Raw genomic sequence first — 23482 nt, 5'->3', positions numbered from 1 at the left:
AAGAAGTAATTTTACTTTACTTACTTTAGGCCCATAAAATGCTCCATCTCCTGGGTTTAATTTCCATGGCTCTCCAAATTCCTGCAAGCTGTTTTGAAGTTGCTAGTATTAAGAGAGAGAGAGAATATTGTAATCTTTTTTTACATTGTACTTTTATTTTTTCCACATATTATGTGGGATGCTTCAAGAAATATTTTGTTGAAAATGCATGTCACTTATGAGGTTAAGTAAGAATCACTGAAGTAGAATCAATAAAGTAAAGAATATCTTTTAATATGTATATATTTATTTTAATACAACTTAGTATGTCTAAAAATAAATTTAAACTAAAAATTTTAACTAGAAAAAAGATAAAGAATTTAAATAATTCAAAGTAAAATAACTTATGAGATTTAATAATTTTATGCTGAATGATAAAAAAGTAATAAGCACTCTATTATTAGTTTTTTAAACGTAAGGAAAATTAAATCGGTCATGCAAAGAAGACTTTATACAATAAATATTTTAAAGCCAACTCTCCTAATTTAAAAGCTTTATATTACTTTAAAACTTGAATAATAAAAAATGTTATATTGGTGATCCATCAATGAGTAAATTTCCATGATGTGTATGACAAGCCATAAACCACCTGGTCTGTGGTAATCCAAGACTGCAATTGATTAACAGGAAAAAAATTATAATTTAAAAAATTCTATTACAAAATGATGAAGACTCACAAGGAACTAACATAAAATGAAATGGGAAACTTTTTGTGGTTTGTACCTTTTCAGCTTGGTTCCATATCTCAATTTCTCCTAGGAAGTTTTCAGGCCGTGTAGAAAGATTTAATTGAAAGGAAAATCCGAATACTGTATAAATTGATTGTAAAAACTCTAAGCATCCCTTCATTTCTTCTTCAATCTGAAATTTAACCAAATGATGAATTTAAAATAGAAACTCTTAAACATTACTACCTATTTTTTCTCTCAAAACTACTGAAATACTTTTGAAATAGAAAAATGTCAAAAACTACAGTATGTTCCTAGATAATGCATCTGATCACACACTACTAAAATTATACACCTTACTAAAATTATTTATGGGCACTGGGTGGTATGGTAGATAGAGCACCAGTCTGGAGTCAGGAAGACCTAAGCTCAACTGTGGCCTCAAACACTAGTTATATGACCCTGAGCAAGTCACTTAGCCCTCTCTGCCTCAACTTTTTCATCTGTAAAACCAGCTGGAGAAAGAAACAGCAAACCACTTCAGCATATTTGCCAATAAAACCCCAACTGGAGTTACAAAGAGTTGTACATGACTAAAACTAAATAAGTAAAAATTACTTGTTATTAAAGAGACTTTAGTTAGTAATTTAGTTTTAAGCACATAAAAAGTAACAGCATTTATGAGAACATTTCTAAGGAATCTCTACTAAGGTATGTCAATCTTTCTATGCTTCACCATTTAATTATTATTGATGTTTCTATCTTAGAAAATGAGCTATTATAGATAATTTAGGAAAACAAAAATGGTTGATTTAAACATACATAAAATACTTCCATGTGTTCAATTAGAACAATTAAAATTAAATCATTATCATTTTAGAAGGAAACTGAAGATAAAAAAAAAATGAAGAGGTGAACATTAGAACAGACTGCTGCTCCACTGATTCAGCTTGGTTTTGTATTTTTTTGCTTACTTGCTCCATCATGCAAAAGATGTGTGCATCATCCTGCTGGAATCGTCTGACACGTGTTAAACCACTTAAAGTTCCAGACAGCTCGTTCCGATGAAGAACTCCAAAATCAGCTAGTCTGACAGGCATTTCCCTCCAGGAACGTGGACGATGAGCAAACATCAGACTAAGACAAATAAAATTATATGAAAATTGTACAAAGCACAGAAAAATAAAGTAACTTTTTAAAGACTATCTGCCTAAAATTGGAATTCAAGATGGAAATCTCGAATTCCCTAATTTGCTTCAGGAGCACAAACAAGATTATGATATCCATTTCTTATGAGTCTTACTGAACTGTATGTCATAGCATCAGATTGAGGGGAAAAGAGCCATATCAAATATAAAACCAAAAAGATCCCTCTTCCTCAGAGAGGATTTTCTCAACAAATAGAGAAAGGATATAACTCTATGTTCTTAGAGTGGCCCAATTATTCTACAACCTATCATTTTCAGAGCCCATTCTTTCAAATAAGCTTCCTAATATATTAGCTTTGAAGCTCTCTCTCAAACAGAGAGTGAAGTGTCATCATAACCATCTTATCTATGAATGGAAAGAGAAAGAGAGAGAGAGAGAGAGAGAGAGACAGAGAGACAGAGAGAGAGAGAGAGAGAAAGAGAGAGAGAAAAAGAATAGAAAAAACCTGAAAATGGATACTGTTCCATGTTTTGATCTTTGAATCAGCAGTGCCAAGCCCAGAGCCTGACACCACGATGGATGCTTAGTAAATGCTAATTGATTGAAGAAATTTAAATAAAAAACATTTTTTTAAATTGTTTTCTAAGAAGTAATTTCCTAAGACTATCAAAACAAAAACCTCAACTTTCCAGCTAACCATGCTATTCCTGCCAATGATTAAACATATTTTAAAATCAAAGCTATGAAATGAAACAAACCAATAAAAATTTCACCAAGAATTATTTTTAAAAGGACCTCAGAAAAAAACTTCTTCAGAACAAATCCAACAAATAGTGACACAATAAATGTAAGAGATGTATCTACATGAATACAAAGACATGTAAAGTTGAATACTCATTTGAAATAAGTATGGACATCTGAAATTAGATTGAAAATACTAACCAATGCCCTGGACAATTCATGGGTTTAAGTGCAAATGTCTCCTTCTCAATATCAAAAGAAAACATGTTTTCACTGTAATGTTGCCAATGTCCTGATGTTTCCCAGAGTTTACAATTGTAGATATTAGGAGACATCACTTCTGTAAAATTACGCCGATGATATTCCTCCTACAAAATATAATAAAGAAAAAAATTAATGAATATATCTCTTTCAAGCAAAATAAGACTAACAATAATACATTTTTTAAAAGCACTTATGATCATATCTAAAATTAAGCATTGGCTAAATGAACCCTGATTTAAAGTCAAGTAAAATGCTGTTTTTCCAAAGAAAACTGTATGCTATTTTTATAAGAAAGAAGAAATACAAATATACAAGTGGTCCTTAGGGATCTATTTTTTGCAATGGTGGACTTTTTTTTTTTATTGGCATGTCAATCATTAATTGGTTTACCAGCATCATTCTACATCCAAAGTTTCCTACCTCTCCAAGGTTCATTTTTTGAGATTTTTTTTTTAACATCACCTACCAATGTATAATGTGGGGTCAATATGGATTAAGCTCCATGTCCCACACAAAACATATCTATAGTATTCTATAATGATTACTTCTCTTTGATAAGGTATGTTATCAAAGATATATAGGGATCTAACACAAATGTATATGACTAAAAGCCATTGTTTAATGGCTAGGTGGTTAGAGGATGTGAATATGCAATTCTCAAAAGAAAAATTGGGACCCCTCACAATTATATGCAAGACTAGATTGTTCCAGCTCATTCTAAGACAACCATGTGGTTTTATGTAAATCCCAGAAATCTAGCAAAAATGGCATAAGATGGGAATAGTTAATATTGGAGAGACTTTCAGAAGATAGGCACACTAATATCCTATTGATGGAGCTATGCATGGGGGGGTAATCATTCTGGAAATGTAATTTCAGAGTGTGCTGAGAAATAAGAAAAATGCTCTTTTAACTTAGAAATCTCATTGTTAGACACATATTTCAAGTAGGTTTAAAAAAATGCTTTATATCCACCAACATATTCACTTTTTTGTAATAGAAAAGAATTGGGAACCAAGTAGATGTCCCCTGATTAGGGAATGGCTAAAAATTCATAGTCTATGACTGCAATGCGACGTTGCTATAAATAAACAATAAATATGTAGAATACATGGATACTTGGGATGAATTATAGGGAAGGTAAATAAGTTTAAGTAGGAAAATTGTAAAGGGCTGAAACTCCAAAAAGGTATGCGTGACTCAGGCAACCGAGCACTTAAGGCTAATTACTTATTCACTATGAAACAATGACTCTATTAGCATGTTTGGAAGAATAACTCTTCTCACCATTGGTGCTGGCTCAATGTTAAGATAACCATAGGCAAGAATTAGAGGGTGGAGTGAGAGAGCCAGACTTCACTTGGCAGCAGGATGAGGAAGAGAAAGTGGAGATTCTGGACTCTAGAATCAAGAAATCTTTGGCAAAACTCCTGGCAGTTTGCCTGCTTCTCCTCCTAAAGACCAAACACTTTTACTTATCCTGACTCTGACTGATCCTAAGGCCTCTAGGGAGCTAGCCTGGACTTAACAGAAACCAATAAACATAATCACTATATCAGTATCAACAGAAACAGCAACAAACAAAAGCAAAACTGAATATTGTATAAGTATAATAAACAAGCTTGGCTCTGAAGAAGAGGTGAACAGATGTATCTTCCTCCCTTCTTTGCAGAGGTGGGGGAATATGGATGTAGAACTTTGTATACACTTTCAGGCATTATTGATATGACAATTTATTTTGCTGGGTTACTGATTTTCTTCTCTTTTTTTATTCTTTGCTATAGGAAATGACTTTTTAGGTGGGAAAAGGAGAGGCATATATTTTAAAATGAAGGCAATATAAAAACAAAGAATGTCAAAAAATTTTAAAGGCACTATGCTAGCAAGAGATAGAGATGAAATGAGCTAATTCTCTAATCTATCATTGTGCTTAATGAATGAATAGAACTTCAATCTTTGATTTTGCATATAAGTTTTAGATATAATTTAAAAAATAGATTTTAGGAAAAATCTAAATATTTGAATTTTTCTTAGGGAAAATAAACAGGCTTCCAATTTTTAAAACATCACATCTTGGTATTGAAAGTTAGATGACCAAAACTCTAACCCTAGCTCTTTTCATACCTATGTGAGCTTGAACGTATCACCTTATCTAACTAGCCTTCAGTGTGCTCATTTATAACACGAGTGAGATGAATTAGATTATCTTGAAAAGCCTTTTAAACTCTAGATCTTATGAAGACATATTAGGCTGAAAATCACTAATGTGTTGAAAACAGAATTAATGGAAATAGTATGGAATTTTCCATTAACTATGTTACTTTGAAAAAAAAAAGGAAAATAAAGTGCAAATGGAGTAATATTTTAAAGCTTATGTACCTAAAATGAATATGCAAAATGCTAAGACAGCAATCTTAATAAATAACAAATCTACTTACTTTTATAAAATCCATGAGTGCATTATAGATAAAAGCTCCTCTTGGAAGGAAAAAACAGCTTCCTGGACTCAGATCATGGAAAAAGAAAAGTTCCTGTTCCTACATTAAAACAATCATATTTCAAGTTTAAAATTTGAATACAAAACAGAAAATTTCCACTACATAATTCATACTTCTTATATATTACTGAAACATATGCTATCCCTTATATGAAAATTTAATTCCTTTTAAATAGTTTTTTTGAGTTAGATTTTCTTTGCATTATTAAGCTTTTATTTTCTCTTTTTGTTAATATTCTGACATATTTCTAATTTACTTATTTTGTAATACCTAAATGTATTTTATGAAGAAATTATTGATTAATAAAGTATTTTGAAGGAAAAATAATCATTATCCAACCAATTCAAATTGAAATGATTTCTTGTACAAGGCAGACATTAAGAAAATAAAACCTCATCTGGAATAAATATTATGTAGAATAATTTTAATTATTCAAGAATAAAGCTTTTAAAAGAGACAAATGCAATTTTAAATATGCAGTAAATGAATATTCTGGGATTAGGTCAGAGGACATTAATTTGAAGAGCAAGGAAAGAAACTGCAGTGGAACAGTAAGGTAGATTCAGAAATTTGTAGTTTGTCCCTTTTGAAGTCAAACAAGGGGAAAAGTAGAAGATAAGGAAAGATTATTGTAAAAGAATTTAGCTATGTGATACATTTTAGGTCTACCAATGGTAACATGACTATTATTCATTCTTCATTTCAAAGAGGACCAATGACATCATGAGGTGATATCCTACCCATGCATGATTTGGATATATGAAGCAGAGTTGCACAAAGTTGTATGTCTCATTCTTTCTTCCAGGGTTATCAAAATCCAGTGGCAAGACAAAAGTCAAGATAACTAGCAGCGGGTCAGAATGCAATAGATGACCTTGGTTTCTTCTATGTCTCATTAGCTCTAAGTGCTTCACAGCTCCTGCTTCAGCTGCCTTCATGCCCCACTGGAACAAATTGTTCTCATCCACCCATCCCATTGAGGAAAATCTTCACATGCTTGGGGTAGACATCCCCCTAATGTACCAACAAGTCTGAGGTCTCTGTGTAAGCCCCTACCTGTTTCAGCCCATCTACCAAGACAGTTTATTGTGGTGTGACTACTACACATGCTACAGCTACTTGGAGTCACAAGTAAAAGAGAGCCATCAAAGGTAGATGAGCAGCCCTGACAAGAGTTCAGCAAGCCCTCACACCAAGATGCTAGTCCCCTCTAAACAGTCCATAATTCCCATTAAAATTAATGTTATTTTATTAGTAGCTATTATGTTTTGGGGACATACCTTTCCAATTTTCCTGTGATCTCTGTTTTTTGCCTCTTCTTGGAACTTTTCCCAGGTTTTCATCATCTTGTTATCAGGAAAAGATATTCCATAAATTCTCTGCAAAGTCTCCATATCAGGCTTTCCTTCCCAATAGGTTGAAGAATTCTATGATTCAAACAGAAAGAAATGTATAATCTTTCAGTAACAATAACAAATGTTTATTGAGAAATAAAATTATTTTAATATATTCATAATTTTCTATTTGTGATATTGATACCAAGATTATGAAAAAAGGCTTTTCTTGTAGTATTTTTTTGATGTAGTCAAATTATCTTGCTAAGCATAAGCCCCAAAGAGATAAAAAATAAAGAGGTCTTGTATACATCAAATACTATAATTCATGCTAAATTACAATTTATGATGCAAGATCACAAAATAATATAAAAAGAGAGGTTCTATACAGTATTTGCATTAATGTGGAAAGGAGAGAAAAGGAGCAATTATAATAATTAAATAAAGATTTCACAAAATTTTAGATTACATTTTTCCCAGAAGCAAATGCAAAATCAAAAAAGAAAATATTTCTAAGTACTAGAGTGGGCAGATTTTTTAAAAATGCAGTAGCCCATCTTTTAATTTGTCTTCAATTATCAGAACTATAAATGCTTACCTTAAATATTTTTATGGCTTTAATTTTTCCAGTATGTCTTACATGTGGACCTCTACAAAGGTCAATCAATGGACCACACCTGTAACACAATTTTTGAGATATTCAGGCAGAAACTTTATCATCTTTTCTCAATCTTTTAAATTAAATTCTATGTAGAAATTTTCAATGTTTGGTAGGAAGAACACAATGATTAGATTGCTTACATTACTAAACTCAAAAAGCCACGCCCTACTCTACAACTACCTGCTTGAAACCAAAAACAATAGAACACCCATCCTCCAAGACATGTGGCCAATGTAAAACTTAGCAAACAAGTAGAATTTGAAATTCCACATCCCAATGAATCCTTAAGTGATCCTAAAATTATCAAAGCACCTTTCCTATCCCACATGAAATTCTAAAACCAATCATTTCATCAAATGATATTTATGAAATGTCTCCTATATGCCCACTACTGTGTTAAGCACTAGAAAGTTTCTAGAAATTTATTACCTCTTCCAACTCCCCACTTTAGAGAAGAGGAAACAGATCCTAATAAATTAAGTGGCTTGTCCAAAATAACACAGGCAGAGTAGCAGAGTCAAGATGTGAATCCACATCTGATTCCAATTCAAAATTCTTTCCATGATATTTCTACCACTTCCTAGTTTACTGAAATTGAATAAACTGGGTTACCAGAGTAGTGAATGCCAATACCAAAATCTGTTTGCAACTGTTTTTTAACCAGCCCATATCAGACATCAGATTTTTATATTTTTATATTTTATAAGTAGAGATTATTCATTCCTTTTACCACAATTCTTTTATAAGTTGTGTCTATGTTTGGACAAGTTTCTAGAAACAACTTTTCAAATATAAAATGTTTACTGAAAGATAGAAAGAGGAAGCAAAGTAGAATGGGAAGACCCAGTGAAATTTTAAAATAATGTAAAGAAAATATGTAAAATGACAATTCTAAACAATTTTAAAGTTAGTAAGGCTCAATATATTTCTAGTAATATTACCAAATCCAGGAAAGCTCTTTCCTGTAGAAAATGAATGAAGGAAAATTATAAAACAGATTTTATAGCTTCAAAGTCAAGATCAAAGCTATCACCAAAGCAAGAAGGAAGGATGGAAAAATGGAAAGACTTCCACAGTAAAAGCTTCCATACTGTTCAATGTCCAGTGTTGTACTTATGCTAGGAAGTAGAAACTGGCCCATGCCAAATATTCTACAGATCACCTGCTGACCCAAGTGTGCTAGCCATATGTCAGTTTCCTTATTCAAAAGATTGGTACTTTTAATTCTGAACAACAGAGTAAAAAGGCACAATATAGAGCAGAAAAAGCAATGATTAAGGATGTTACTAGCAAGTTTTTGCAGCTTCTTTTTATAAATGTGACAGAGTGAAAGCAGAGTTCTAGAAGTGTCTGCTCATATCTTAGAAATCATATAATCCAAACCTTTCATTTTATATCTACATTTTTTTTAACCGTAATAAAAAAAAATCTAGCCCACTTAAGGAACCCATCAGAAAAGAGGCAACCAAATTCAACAATTAGAGAAAAGAAGGCTTTCCAAATGATAAATGAAGGAGGAGGATGTAAATATTCCACAATGATGACATTTTTGAAGCCTTGCTTAGGCATGCAAAATAATATGTATTCTTTAAGACTATATACACATTTATCTATTTTGAACACATGACAGATATTTTCAATTGTCTTAAAAATGAAGATAATTTAACAGCACAAAGAACAGGATATCTTAAGACAAACATTTTTCTAGTGCTGCCTAATAATGGAGTATTTAGTAATGACCTATTGTTAATTATGCTCCGTTTACCTGTATACTGTAGTAGTTGGGGTATCAACCTTCTCATTCAGGATTCGGCATTTAAACTTATTATACTACAAAGAAAACATTCATATTAGCATACAAACTAAGTAAAAACACATATTCAGGGAAAGAATAATACATTGAATATAAAAAACAAAGTCAAAGAGTAAAGCTTCAGTATGAATTTATCTAAACATAGATTTAAAAAAAGTTAATGGCAAAATATTTATTGGCACTGTAATGCTTTTATAAAAGGTATTTGTGGCAAATATTTATTTCATGGATATAGTCATGAAAGGAATAATTGATCGGTGGTAATTTGACTTCATACCTACAAATTTTAGGACAAATATTCAGCAAATTATTCCTCATATTAATATTTTATTGGGCTGTGATCCTTAAAGCATTCATAACACATGCATTAACAAGTAGAATTCTAACACAAATAAACAAATTTTTTACTCTTTGTATAGTATTTGGAACATAAGACTAATGCTATTTTTTAAATGTACATTTTAAAAATAAAATTATCAATATTTATAAATAAAGAGATCATAAGAACATATGAAAATGAAAGGCATGGGTTGCCAGATTTATGCCTAATATAATTTAAAAGAAAAGCATCAAGAAAATCCAAAGGAGATAGCAAAAACTGAGATTACATATTAAATTACAAAAATAATTTAATAAAGACAGTATCCTTACAAAGTTAAATAAGTTATAAAAACACACAAACATTATCCACCTGACTCTTTATCTACCTGCCTCCATCAGAAATAAAGCTAAATCTCAATCAGAAAAGAATGTATGACCCTTTAGTCCAAAAATCTTAATTTGCATAATTTTACATTGACTAGTTTAATCCTTTCAACAACTTTCTTTCCACCAATAGCTACATCTTGGTGCCATGGATAACTACTTCTCTCTATTTTTAAAATTATCAAGAAATACATGGGTAGGTAAATCAGGAGATGCTGACTGTGTTCATTTATCCACAGAACCTACTATCAAACAATCTGAAAGAAAATATTTCAGGGGTTATAGAAATTAGGGTTTTAGGGGAGGGAGAGTTACAAAATTGTTAAGGCATCTGCATTATTTTTAAATGCATGCATTTTAATAAATTAATAAATTACCTTAAACATGTCCAGAAGAATTTCTTTGCTGATTTCTAATCTTTCAAAAGGTTGCTTCTCTTTCATGATAGTTTTGCACAAGTTCTCTAATGTTGGGAATTCTGTACTGGATACTCCTCTAAACAGAGAATAGAATTTTGTTAACCAGGACAAGAATAACACTTAATTTTGAGAACGAATTATATATTATCTTCCCAAGTTACTTAGAATTGTTTTTAAATTTCTAATTGATACATTAAAATTGGTGGATTTATAATATCTTCTCCTCCGAGTCAAGGGGACTTAATCTGATCCTTAAAAACTCTAAATTACTTTCCATTTCACAAAAAAGGAAGCTAAGACATCTGCCTATATCCCATAAATAAATGATGAGACCACCAAATTATTCTGCTAGACCAAAGAAACCATAATCCTTAAAACAACAAGTCTCTTCCCTGTAGTTACAATTTTATATTTAAGGGACAGTGCTGTTTTGATATAATCAAAATGTTTTCTACATTAATTCTTTAAAGTTTCTCACTTAAGAGTCAAGTTCCATACACTTTTTATTTATCCATTTTTAAAAATAACTGAGATGAAACGAGAAATAATTTTTGTATTCTCACTTTCTATCTCTATGATCCTAATACTGAATAAATATTTCTATTATGATTAAGGCAACATTTGACAGATTAAAAGTACAAAAAATAGAATAATCATTTCAAAATGTTATATGAAAAATAAACTGAAGCCATAAATGTACTAAATGTATTGATTTCTGTTTTAGTTCTTGTGATTCCCACTTTCTGGAAGGTCTCCTCTTTGGCCTCCAACCTATCTAATCTAAGTCATTTCCCGAGTCTTCTAAAAGTTTCACATTTATGAAGTTCTTCTTTGAAGCCTTTACTAACTCCTCCAACCTATTCTTATTTTTCCCTTTCCTGAATTCCTGCCAAACCAAATAATTTGTTGATCTGTATTATTTTCCCAATTGTTTTTTCTCTTCAGCAATCTTTTTATTTGACAAATTATGATAGTTGATACCCTGATAGACTCATGAGAATGAGAAATTAGTTTCCTACTTAAGGACAGGAACTATGGCTTGACTTTCTTTTAATCTTTCCTACTGCCAAGGACAGAACTGGGTCTATAGTAGATACTGGAATAATAATAATTCAATTTTCTAAGCCTTTTCTACCAATATTGTCCTTCCACATATTTCAAGCTTCAACCCAAGTATAAAACTCAAAGTCCCCATCAAGACATTTCTCTATCTTCAAGACTTGGTTGACCAAGTTCCTTCCATTCTTACCCTAATGCATTCCTATTCGTATTTTAAAGCCCAACTCAAATGCTACTTCCTTCAGGAAGCCCTCCTTGATTTCTGCCCTCCCACCCCAAATTTCATTCTAACAAGTGTTTCTTAAGCAGTTACTGTAAGTCTAATATTTTGCTAGAGTTGCTAGTAATCTTTCTCCATCTGGATTTCACATTGTATTCTGCGTACATATCTTCAATGCAACGATGTATTTTTTTTTTTTTTTGTTATTGTTGTTATATAGTTTCTTGTGTTTATATGTCTTGGCTCCCTACCACAAACTCTTGAAGATGATGTCTTTAAAGTCAACTCTTTATCTCACCCAGTTGTCTAGCACAGTGACCTGCACATAATAGCTGCCTAATGTTTCTTTCCCTGAATAAAATTCATTAATTTGTAATCATATCAATCAATATTCTTCATATTCTGATATTCAGCATACTCATGGTAAGCACCAAATTAATCAAATATTACCTGTCTTCAATGAACATGTCATAGTAAAATCCATTTTCAATAGGTGGGCCATAACACAAGTGGCCTCCATAATAACTTTCCATAGCTTCTCCAAGAATGTGAGCACTAGAATGCCAATATACCTATAAATCAAAAAAAGAAGGAATTTATATTGTTAAAAAAAATATTTGTAATAAAAATAGCTAACATTTATATAAAATTTATGTAACATTTATATAGAAAATATAACATTTGAGGTTTATGAAGCATTTTACATGTGTTATCTCATTTAAACCTCCCAACAATCCTGTAGAAATCCAAAAATTACTTAGTAATGCTCTTTATATGCAACACTAGAATCAAGATCTTTAAATGTGGCAGAATACATTCATTAAAAGTTCCATAACTTCCATCTATAAAGCGATGTTATCAAAATTAGATAAAAATTGGTTGAATTATCAGTACTAATGCTTATTTGGGTAATAGCAAAAAATTCTATCCTTTGCTCCTGCACATGGGGAGAAGAGGCTCTTCCATACCCTCTCTGATACTTAGCTCCAAAGTTTCAGCAGCTCTTCCTATAGAATCAGGATAGGGACTGGAGCTATTATTTTTCCAGTATAAGAAGCTCCTTGTTGAGAAAACTCTGTTTCACTGTGGGTTAGTACTTTTCTCTTACAGTCTTGAAACTGCCAAGAGCTCTAGTATTAGACAATAGGAGAGGCTATGTAATCAGTGCTTTCAGAGGTAGGCTTTGAAATCAAGTTTTCCTGGTTCCAAAATGGGTTCTCTCTATTATGGTAGGCTGTGTGTCTTTCCTATAGTCAGAGATTCATCTTGGTCAGGGAGAACTTTACAAAACCTGAAACACATGAGGCAAAACAATATCCTCTCTTATTTTTAGAGGCATGGATTTTTACACTCCCAAATGGGAGTTGTTTTTGTTTCCTTGGGCATGAGATTACAGCTATACATCATAGTTAAACTTGTAAACCCTTGGTATATCAGTTCATATCAGTCTAACAACATAACCAATTCAGATTCCTAGACTGCTCTGGTAATAGGTTATTTCCCCAACTTTGAAAAAATCACCTAACCTCCCTGGGAATCAGTTTAGATCAGAAATGTCAAATTCTGGGAGTTAGAATTGGGGCCAAACTTACAAAGTACAATCTATACCAAAATAAAATGTAATAGGAAAATGTTTAATAAAATAAACAAAAATACAATACCACATAACATGTTAAAATGAATACTCAAGTCCCTTCTAGATTTAAAATCACATATTGTTTTTTATCAGGCACAGAGTAAAGTGATATAGCTATTATATTTGCAAAAAGAAAAATGAATAGAAATCCAAATAGCCTTCTTTTACTATTTATTGATGTACCCATAAAGGCATCATCAACACAAACAATAGATGAGGATTAGTTGAATGAACTAAAAATGTTTAATCTAGAGAAGAAAATCTAAAACAGGATATACTAGCAGTTTTCAAATATCTGAAGGAATATCATATAAAAGGAGGAAGTGGGCTTAATTCTATTTAGTCCCAAGTCATAGAATGGAAATAATAGGGTGCTAAAATTCATCTCAATTTTTTAAAAAAATGTCCTAACAATTATAGCTGCCCCACAATAGAACAGACTGTCTAGAACAACTGGAAATTTCAATCACCGAAGATATTTAAGAAGAGACTAGATAATTCCTTTGATGAAATGATATCAGTCATATGGGAATATGACTGAATCCTGAGGTTACTCATAATTCTATGATTCTATGAAATTTTAGCTTGAAAATCATCTTATAGAAGCATGGAACATCATTTACTACAGGTATACAAATATGTACATTTATATTAATACATAACTATACAATACAAATATTGTATACAATACAATAGAGATAGAGGTATCTCTATATACCTATACTATGGTGTGTGTGTGTGTATATACACATACATATATATACATGTATATGTATATCTATGCTAAATTGCATAAGCACATATATACCTATATTACGTGGCATTTTATGCTACCATAAAATGAATTATAGATATGTATATTTGTATCTGGCTAAAAAGCTAACAATAATAAGGACAATCAATTGATCTAAGGACCATTTAGTCCCAGAGATAGATATAAAAGGATGATGACAGATAGAAATATAGCCAGATCTATAAAGAAATGTAATAATATAGAGAGATATAAATACATGTGTATATGTATACTCTCATATAAATAGATATACATACAGATATAGAATGAGAAGTATTTTCTTCTATTTCCTCTTTAAAATACAAAATTGGAGAGAGTGTAGTATTTAATTTATATCAGAGAGCTAATTGTAGGTATGTTTCAGCCTTTATTCTACATGCCTTCTGAGATTTGTCAATTAAGTTTTCATAAAGGAATTTGCTATCATAAAAGAATTTGTCTTTTAAACAAGTACTAAAATTAATTTTCAAAGATAACTAAAGCTTTAATAAGACAAATAACTAAATAGTTCTGCAAATTTGGATTTTGTATAAAGGCTTTCCTTAAATCATAGGATTTTAGTACAATGCTTTCTCTCTATCAAGAGTTATTCAACAAATGTTCACTTATTGACTAGCATTTGAAATCATGTTTTGCTGCTGCGGATGGGAATATTATAAACATGTACAAGAACAAAAATGCTCTATTAGTGTTATTGAAGACACGTTATATTTATAAGGGGAAAAAAAAAAAACAAGCATAAGATATAAACATATATCTGTGAAAAGCTCTAGAATTAAATGTATCTCAATTTAATTCATGTTCCACAAGGGAAATTAAGCTGTAACTGATCAGTCTATAAAACAGGTTCAGCAGCATTTTTGAGAGGGAAAAAAAAAGCCTATTCTTCTGTCTGTCTATGCTGGGGTACTATATTTCTCTCCCCAGCCGATGTGTCCTTCCCACTCTCATGTCTCTGTCCACAGCCTCTATGTGTCCTTGAACCATGTGTTTGCCAGTCCTCTTCATCCACAGGCCTTTTCTTCCTCACATTAGCATGCTAATTCACATTAAGTAAAAATTGCTTTACATGGACACCTGCAAAAGTTAATTTATATAAAGCAAGAACTCTGTGTATGTGTATTGAACATCTATTATATAAATGTTAACAATTAGAGCAGATGTGCCAAACTTATGGCTCACAAAATTCCCAAAGTGCTACTGGCTGAACTAAATTGAAATGTAATTGAGAAATGTTTAACAAAATAAATAAAAATACAATACAGAGTAATGTTAATTTGTGATTTTCTGAGTCAATAAAAGACTCACAGAAATACATTTCTATTTGTGGGACATCATGGTCCTATAAAGTACCATAAGAACACATCTCTCTCTAAATTTCAATTCACTGCTTTTTTACTTAATAGAACTCTTAAGTGAAATTTAGAAATCAGCTCTTAAAATATACTTACAGCCTGAGCTTCTTCATTATCAAACTTAAGTAATTCTAAAGTAGAATCTTCTTCCAATGGACGATCCAAATCCCACAATTCATCATTTACTTTGGCTATTATTGTGTTATCAGCCAGTCCTTGACTATTGAAGGAAAAATAATTTTGAAATTAATTATACATATACAATATTATTTGTAAGCCAAAATTTAAAACAATTCAGGTTGCAAAAGTACATGCTACATATGTACCTAAAGTAATATGATTTATTATTTAGATAAATGTCAGACCATATACACAGACATATTCAAATGAGTCGTGTTCTCTTCAAAGTAGTTATCTCTCAAGGCTGTGACTTGGTAATGTTGCCATTGGAAAATATCGAGTCCTCCTCTTTTGGACCTACCTTCTGAGTCTTTGCCAAATTCTTTTGTATATAATCACAAAGATGGTATATTTTTGTCTTTTTAGGGTAAAAGGATTTTGAACCAGTAACAATGCTTTTTATTTCATAGGATCACAGCTCTAGGGCAAAAAGGGCTATCAGAGGACATTTAATCCAGCCTCCTTCTTTTATAGATGAGGAGACTGAGATTTAGGGATTTAAGGAGATTCAGAGGATTGTCCCAAGATCATATAGATAATAAGATGAATTTGAAACTAGTTCTCTGACTAATTTCTGTACCATACTAACTTCTAAATATATAATATTTCACACCCTTCAAAACAATTTCAGATACATTATCTTGTTTAATCCTTGAAACAGCTGAGGTCAACAGCATGAATGTTATTATGCCCATTTTATAGATGAGTGAACTGGTGCTTGGAAGTTTGATGATTTGCCAGTGGTCACATATTTAGTGAAAGAGCTGGGATCAGAATTCAGGTCTCCTGAATTCTAGTCTAACCCATAACCTCCCTCCCTCTTCCAGCTCTATAATACAAATGCATGCACACATAAACACACACACACACACACACACACACACATACACACACACACACACACACACTCATACACATACATACTCATATATAATTAATGAAAATTATCTGCTTTTAAAAAGATGACAAGAAACTCTTAAAAACTCAAATAATACAATATTATTAAGTAAAGAGTAGACATTTTTCTTATGTCTTTGATAACCTGTTTTACATTTTTTATGACTTAAAAAATTGAGCATTTAGAGTTGGAAAAAGATAGGATTGTATTCTAAATTATGCATTTCCCAAATTTAAATGATATTCCTAAGAAGTCCAAAGGTAGTGTTGGTGAAAACTCTATTTCCCATTGACTTATTCTTGTTGATCAAAGAAAATTGCATTTTCAAGAAAAAAAATGCTATTAGTCTTTTGCTCAATTACTTAATACCCACGATCTTCTTTATACTACAATTTACCTAATTCCAGCAGCCACTTGATATGGTGTTGTTTTCCAAGACTCCCCTTCAACTATTTTTCCATCAATCAGCATTATTTTGATCAATTTGCTCTCGTTTGCTGCTCTATGGGCAAGCAAGGTGTCATGCTCTCTCTTCAATGTTTCATAAAGCATCAGTCTATCTTCTATGAAGTTTGGCCCACTACATAACTGTAAATCATTACAAGACAATAACATAAACACATAGCCAACCTTACTTCTTACTACTTCCATATATGGATCCTTGGCTGTAATTAAGTCTCACTCTTTTCTGCCCCCTATTTCCCCATTTTCCATGCATTTGCTCATACTGTTCCCTTACCTGGACTCTATCTCTTCTTCACCTATCCAAATCCATTTTATCTTTAAATAGCACAGCTCAAATTCTATCTTTTCCATAAACCCCTCCTTGAATTACAGTCCATTAATCTCTCTGTCCTTACTTACTTAGTTCTACACAAATTAGCATTTACTTAAATATAGAGTGACCCAAAAATCTAAGTGCAATTTTATGCTACTTAAAGCTTACAAATGCACTAAGACTTCTGATAGTACACTCTATACTATCTAGTATTGTTCTTAAATTGGCCAATTCATGTTAGTCTTAGCTTTTCAGATTGTAATTCCTCAGGGTCAAGAACAGTATTGTTCTTTTTGCCTTTGTATACTGGACAAAGCACAATGTAATAAGCACAAATAGTAGGTTAAGAAGCACAATGCTTCTTAGATGCACACAAGATTCAATAAATACTAGTTAACTGGCTGATTATATAAAGGAGGAGCAATTATTTAAACTTGAGACAACTACATATGTAAGTTTCAAATAAAGGCCCAATAACTGAATATCTGTCTCCAAAAGATCTGCCTAAATTTAGAAAAATATCCTACAAAAGAGCTGAATTTTTCTACCATGTGAATTTTTCAACATGGAACTTTACTAAATGTTAGAAGGGTTGTGATTTACCTTGGTGACAGGTGTACCCACACAGAAGAAATCACAGATTGGTGAAGCAAATTATACTGATATCCCACCACATTTAAGTTATGTAAAAAAATTAATCTAAGTTCTACATAGTTTTACATAGAGTATTATTACAAATTATTTAAGGTGCCTAGATAAATCACATTTTTAACATAAAAATATTAAAAATCAGAGGTAGCCTTTTCTAATTAAGAATTACTTACCTCACTCTTTAAGGCATTTACAATTTCATTTTCTTTTTTCTTCTCCTTTTTATTTTGAACATCTTTTTGGTTTGTGATGGAAGAAAGCTAAAAGACAGAATGTTAAAAAAAAAAAAAAAAAACCACTCACATGGATGACAAAAGGCAGGACAAGACAAGGTAACTAAGGCACTTGAAGGAAAACAAATGAATGTAAAATACTACATAATAAGCTATGTAAAATATGTATAATAGCTATAAGCTATTTCTTACTTTATTATTTTTGATAGTTCCTGGAGGTGGTACTAAACAAAAATTTCATATTTTAGAAATCCAAAGTCATATCTCTTCTACTTACACTGAATCTTCTTCAACAGACTGGCTAAGAAAGAGGAGCTTAACCAACTATCAAGCCTATTTCATCACAGACTTGATACATACACCTTAATTCAACAGATATAAATCTCTTTGGAGTTTTGGAATTTTTTTTTATCTTTAGAAAAATAACTACTCATGTCACTATAAAATGGTTATAAAGCTGCCTTTTAGAAACAAAATTTTGTATCTATGATGATTCTCATAGGTTACCCTCATAGTTGATGGAATGTCTTTGGAAGGGCATTCCATATAAGCAGTCCCCAACAAATAGGTTGCCTAATGAATTGGTTATATGAAAATCCTCTTCTTCCACTAGAGTCCTTACCTGTTTTGTAATGGGAGGGCTCTTTCAGCCCTTAATCACTGCTGGTAGCTCCTATGGCCTCAGTCAGGCCTAGAGTAGAACAAGAAGAATAGGAATTGGGGCTAGTAGGGGCTAAGAAGTTAGAGTTGTGGAGTTTGGGGCTATTATCTAGGGTAGCCAGCAGAGAAAACATCAGAACAGTTAGAGCGAACGAACAATCTATTGGATGATAGGTAAAAGACACTTTGGCATTCTTCAAGCAAATAAAACTGATGGGCTTTTTTGTTATAGGAAATTTCTGAGGAGATTGGTGGAAGTGGCAAATGACACAGTAAACCAAATACAGAACCTACACCTTTTAGGGACCAGTCTACTAATTCCTGATCTGATTCAATGACAACCCAATTTCACAAACATTTATTAAGCATCTAGTATTTCTAAGGCATTGTGCCAAGCACCAGGAATGCAAAATCAGAGAAAAAATACTTACTACACTCAGAGAATTTACATTGTACTAAAGGTATGTATGGCATACATGTTATGTATGCCAAAAGCAAATAAAAGTTTTCTGTGGAGGGCATATGAAATTTTCAGAAAGGTGATATTTAAGCTGAGCCCTGGAATATAAAGCACATAATGGGATGAAAAAGTAAAATAAAGCTGGAAAGGTGGATTGGAGCCAGATTATGAATGGCTTTAAGTGCCAGATTATGGAATGTGGGAGCTATCAAAGACTTTTAAACAAAGGAACAACATTGTCAAATCTGTCTCTTAATAAATTTATTTTGGCAGTCGTGTGGAGAATAAATAGGATCAGAACCAGGTAAACTAATTTACAAGCAAGTATAATAGTTCATATAGAAGATGATAAGCATGTGAATGAGGGTGATGGCCCAGAGAGTATCAGGAGTCAGATGTAAAATATGTTATAGAGAATTGACAGGACTTGGCAACTGATGGAATATGGAGGATGCGACTGAGGGAAAAATTAAGGATGACTCCAAAATTATGAATCACAAAGGAGTTGACAGAAAAAGGGAAGTTTTGAAGAATGATCAGTGTAGGGGGATGGATAATGAGTTTAGTTTTGGATATATCTATGGGAAAGAAGAGACACCCAGGAAGCAATTGGTAAAATCAGATAAAGAAAGAATAAATTATATATAGGGAGCAAATTAGCTCCCTTTCATTATTGCCAGCAACCTAAAGTGGAGGTGGATGCTCAAGAAATCCCCAGAAAAGATTTGAGATGAAATTGAATCCATAATATAATTTTATTGGGATAAAATGAGTTGTAAGTGGTGGCTATGCAGATTCTAAAGAGATATAAAATAAAAGTATTCCACGTTCTTACAAAGCATTTATTTCAGGAGTTGATTTCAACCCATACATATAAACATATACAGAGACAGCTAGATGATGCATAATAGAGTGCTTGGTTTGGAATCAGGAAGATCTTAATTCAAATCCCACTTCAGACACATACTAGCTGTATGAACTTAATCCTATTTGTCTCAGTTTCCTCATCTGTAAAATTGGCTGGAGAAGGAAATGGCAAACCCTACCAGTATTTCTGCCAAGAAAATCACAAATGGCTTCATGTGAAGTCAGACATGATTGAAACAACTGAACAATGACAATATGCAAACATATATATGTATACATACGTATGTAAACACACACATCTGTTGAAACCTCACATAATCTGAGGATAGAGGGTTTTGCATCATAAGAGTTGATATCTTAGCATACTGCCTACCACATAGTAGGAATTTAATAAATGTTTGTTTCCTTCCTTCCTTTGGCAGTTTGATAAAGATTTATGGACCTGTTTAATGCATAAAATAAAATAGGATTACAAAGGAAATCAATTATATTAAAATAAAGTTATCAAAATATTTTTCAAAAACAAGTTCATAGATCCCAAGTGAACAACCCCTCTCCTAGATGGTAGGTCAGAATAATAAAATGACAAAGCAAACTCTTTGGTCTGGAATTTAAATCCCTCTACAATCTGTTTTTTCACCCATTTTGCCAGACTACATATAATAATACTGCAAATTCCAAAGTGGCCTACTAATCCTTCCCCAGGAAATATCATGCCACCCCTCTCTATACCTTTACATTTTATTTCTTATCCTACAGGCCAAAAAGAATCCACTAAAACTTAGGGAACAGAGAGTGACATGATCGGAACAGAGCCTTAGAAATATCAATTCCAGAGCTGTATGAAATGGATTAGAAAAGGAACAGGTTTAAGGCATAGAGACAACTTTAGGAGGCTATTGCAATAGTCTAGATGAATATTTGAGATCCTGCACAAGATTGGAAATTGGAACACATTTAAAACATGCTGTGGAAGTACCAACCAGACTTAACAGTTGAGGAGGACTCCTATATTATGGAACAAAGTAACTGGAAAAATGGTGGTATCCGCAACAAAAATGTTTTCCTAGCACTGAGGGGAGAGTCAAAGAAGGGTGCGTTTGAAGGACGAATATTTTCTTTTGAACATGTTAAGTTTGAGATAAGGCAACAAGAATTTAGCAAGTGCCAACTATCAGTTACCTGTGACCATACAAAGATTAAAAAACGAGACACACCCTACTCTAGGAGCTCACATTTTAATGTGACACGTCCAGCAATCAGACAGTGATGAGAGGTCGTGGCAAGGGAGATGGAGGAAGACTGACCATGTGGGTTAGGAGAGTCATCTGATTGAACTGATGATGTCAGGAAGAGAGAAAACATCACGAGAAGCCTGCCGGGGCAGATGCTAAGGGTCCCTAGTGACAAAGCAAGCCTTCTCCTATACCTGTGTCCCTGTCCCAGAATGAGAAGGATAGAACCGAAAAAAGAACCGCGGAGCTCGGGGAGGGGGTGGGGGAGACAGCTTCTTTTTTGTCTCTGTATTCCCAGAGCCCGGCACAGGGACTTTATTCGACCCACGGGTGTTGGATTGGACTCAATGACTTCACCCTCAGAAGGAACGGGAGTAATATTATTGCTCCCGTTACTACTTGCGCTCGTTTGGGCCTATCTGGAAGAAGAAGAAACGCAGAGAGAACAGGAAATAAATTACAGAGCAGAAGGGAAATCCTCTAGCGGGGTTATTCCCGTTATCTGCCTCTCCGTGCCCGCCCCTAATCTCGGGGAATTCCCTACATCGCAGGTTTCCCTCCCCGCCAGCTGCTAGCGGAGAGAGAAGTTCCGCGGTCAAGGTCAAGGCCAAAGCGCGCTCCCGCCCTCGCCCCGGCCTTGCTTTACCTGCGCTCGGTCTCGGGCCGGCTTTCGGGGCTGCTCGAGCTGCTCTGGCTGCCGGCTCAGCTCGGCCTCCAGGCTGCGCCGCAGGTGCTGCAACCGGTAGCGCAGCTTCTCGTTCTCGCCCCGCAGGCGCTCGAGCTCGGGACTGGGGCTGCCGGCCCAGCTTGGCCAGGGCCCGGGCTCCGGCTCCAGCTCGGGCTCTGGCTGTTGTTGCTGCTCCTTCAGGCGGCCGATCTCCGCGGTCAGCCAGCGGATGTCCTGCTCCTGCCGCGCCAGGCGAGAAGCCACCGCGTCGGCCGCCATGATCCTCTGCTGCCGCTCCGCGGTCCGCTGCGGGCTGGGATAGGCCGGGAGGTGCGGGTGTGGCCGCGCGGGGAGAGCCGACCGCCGGTTGTCCGGAGCGCTAGCGCTGACCCCGCTTTGGCGGGACTCCCGCGTTCACGGGCCCAGGGTGAGAAGTGGAAGCCCCTGGTGCTTATTCTACATTTGAGGAAAATAAAGCAAGAGAGCCCCGGGGACCTGAAGGCCCTTTCAACTCCGAAAGACCATCTTTACAACCATTAAACAATCATCATTTTTTTTCTCTCCCCTGTAAACCTCTCTTTCCGAAAAACATCATCCAATCTCCAGTCCTCAAAGGATGGGTTTTATCCTGATCCAAGTAAGCGGGACCTACTGATTCTTCCCTTCCCTTCAGCAAAGTAAAAGGTTTCCTGGCCTCCTCTTCCCCCCAGCCACGGTTTATCTTTTTGAAGCAATATTTTCATTGGCTTCTCTTGTGTCACAGAATAAAGTACCAACTCTTCACTCTAGCATTTAAGGCTTTCCACAAACTGCCTCCAGTTTCCTTGTCCAGTCTGAACTCCTTATAGAATAGTCCGGCCATCCTCTCCCCACGGCCCCTGTGATAACACCCCTCAACATTTTAAGTCTTTCTCCTGGAGGTTCCCCAGGCTTGGAATACACCTCCCCCCTCCCCCCTCTCAAATGGCTCATATAATCTCTTAGCTGCTCTCAGGAGCCTTTGACTTGCCCCTATAATTTTGTTTATGCTCTAAATCCTGCATGAAATATTCTCTTCTCTTCTACTTTTAAAGTTTTGTAAGTCCTTTCAGATTCAACTCAACCATCAAAGCTAAGAAAGACAGTTCCAGTTTTGGAATATTTACTGTGTGCAATGCAGAGTGCTAAAAATGTATAAGATGGGAATCTTTAAAAAAAAATTTTTTTTTTCCTCCAAGGTAGCTAGATTAGCATATCAGATGCTACAGACATAATATGCCTAGATTTTAGCAATAATTTTGATAGTGTCTCATGTTATACATGATAACATGGATAAAATGGAATGATAAGGAGTAGAAAACAAAATTAAATGCATTCAGATTGGTTGAATGATCAGATTCAAAAAGTAATCACTAGTGAATCAATTTTATTATAGAGGAAGGTCTCTGGTAGAGTGAGGCATCTTTCCATGAGACTATCCTGTTCAACATGTCAATCAACAAACATTTAGCACTGTGCTA

General features: G+C 33.8%; 1 protein-coding gene across 3 annotated transcripts in view; it reads right to left on the bottom strand.

Moving 5' to 3' along the window:
* TARS3 (threonyl-tRNA synthetase 3) overlaps window positions 1-23005 on the bottom strand; it is a 35244-nt gene extending 12239 nt beyond the window's left edge. Inside the window, exons 1-14 of one of the 3 annotated variants that reach the window (XM_051980969.1) lie at window positions 21963-23005; window positions 18035-18121; window positions 16830-17020; window positions 15451-15574; window positions 12021-12142; window positions 10250-10367; window positions 9120-9184; window positions 7292-7370; window positions 6640-6786; window positions 5300-5398; window positions 2799-2965; window positions 1682-1844; window positions 763-900; window positions 25-102 (exon numbers count right to left, since the gene is read on the bottom strand). In XM_051980969.1, the coding sequence (XP_051836929.1) occupies window positions 25-102; window positions 763-900; window positions 1682-1844; window positions 2799-2965; window positions 5300-5398; window positions 6640-6786; window positions 7292-7370; window positions 9120-9184; window positions 10250-10367; window positions 12021-12142; window positions 15451-15574; window positions 16830-17020; window positions 18035-18121; window positions 21963-22262 (1878 nt within the window). In that variant the 5' untranslated portion in view covers window positions 22263-23005. Of the gene's footprint in view, window positions 1-24; window positions 103-762; window positions 901-1681; window positions 1845-2798; window positions 2966-5299; window positions 5399-6639; window positions 6787-7291; window positions 7371-9119; window positions 9185-10249; window positions 10368-12020; window positions 12143-15450; window positions 15575-16829; window positions 17021-18034; window positions 18122-18716; window positions 19095-21962 lie in introns of those variants that run through there. The other 2 variants (XM_051980968.1, XM_051980970.1) reach the window with 2 other exon arrangements.
* Window positions 23006-23482: the final 477 nt, after the last annotated feature.

Source organism: Antechinus flavipes, chromosome 2 (genome assembly GCF_016432865.1).
Source record: "Antechinus flavipes isolate AdamAnt ecotype Samford, QLD, Australia chromosome 2, AdamAnt_v2, whole genome shotgun sequence".
NCBI lineage: Eukaryota > Metazoa > Chordata > Mammalia > Dasyuromorphia > Dasyuridae > Antechinus > Antechinus flavipes.
Note: the sequence above shows the minus strand (reverse complement) of the source record. Positions and strands in the feature narration are given on the sequence as shown.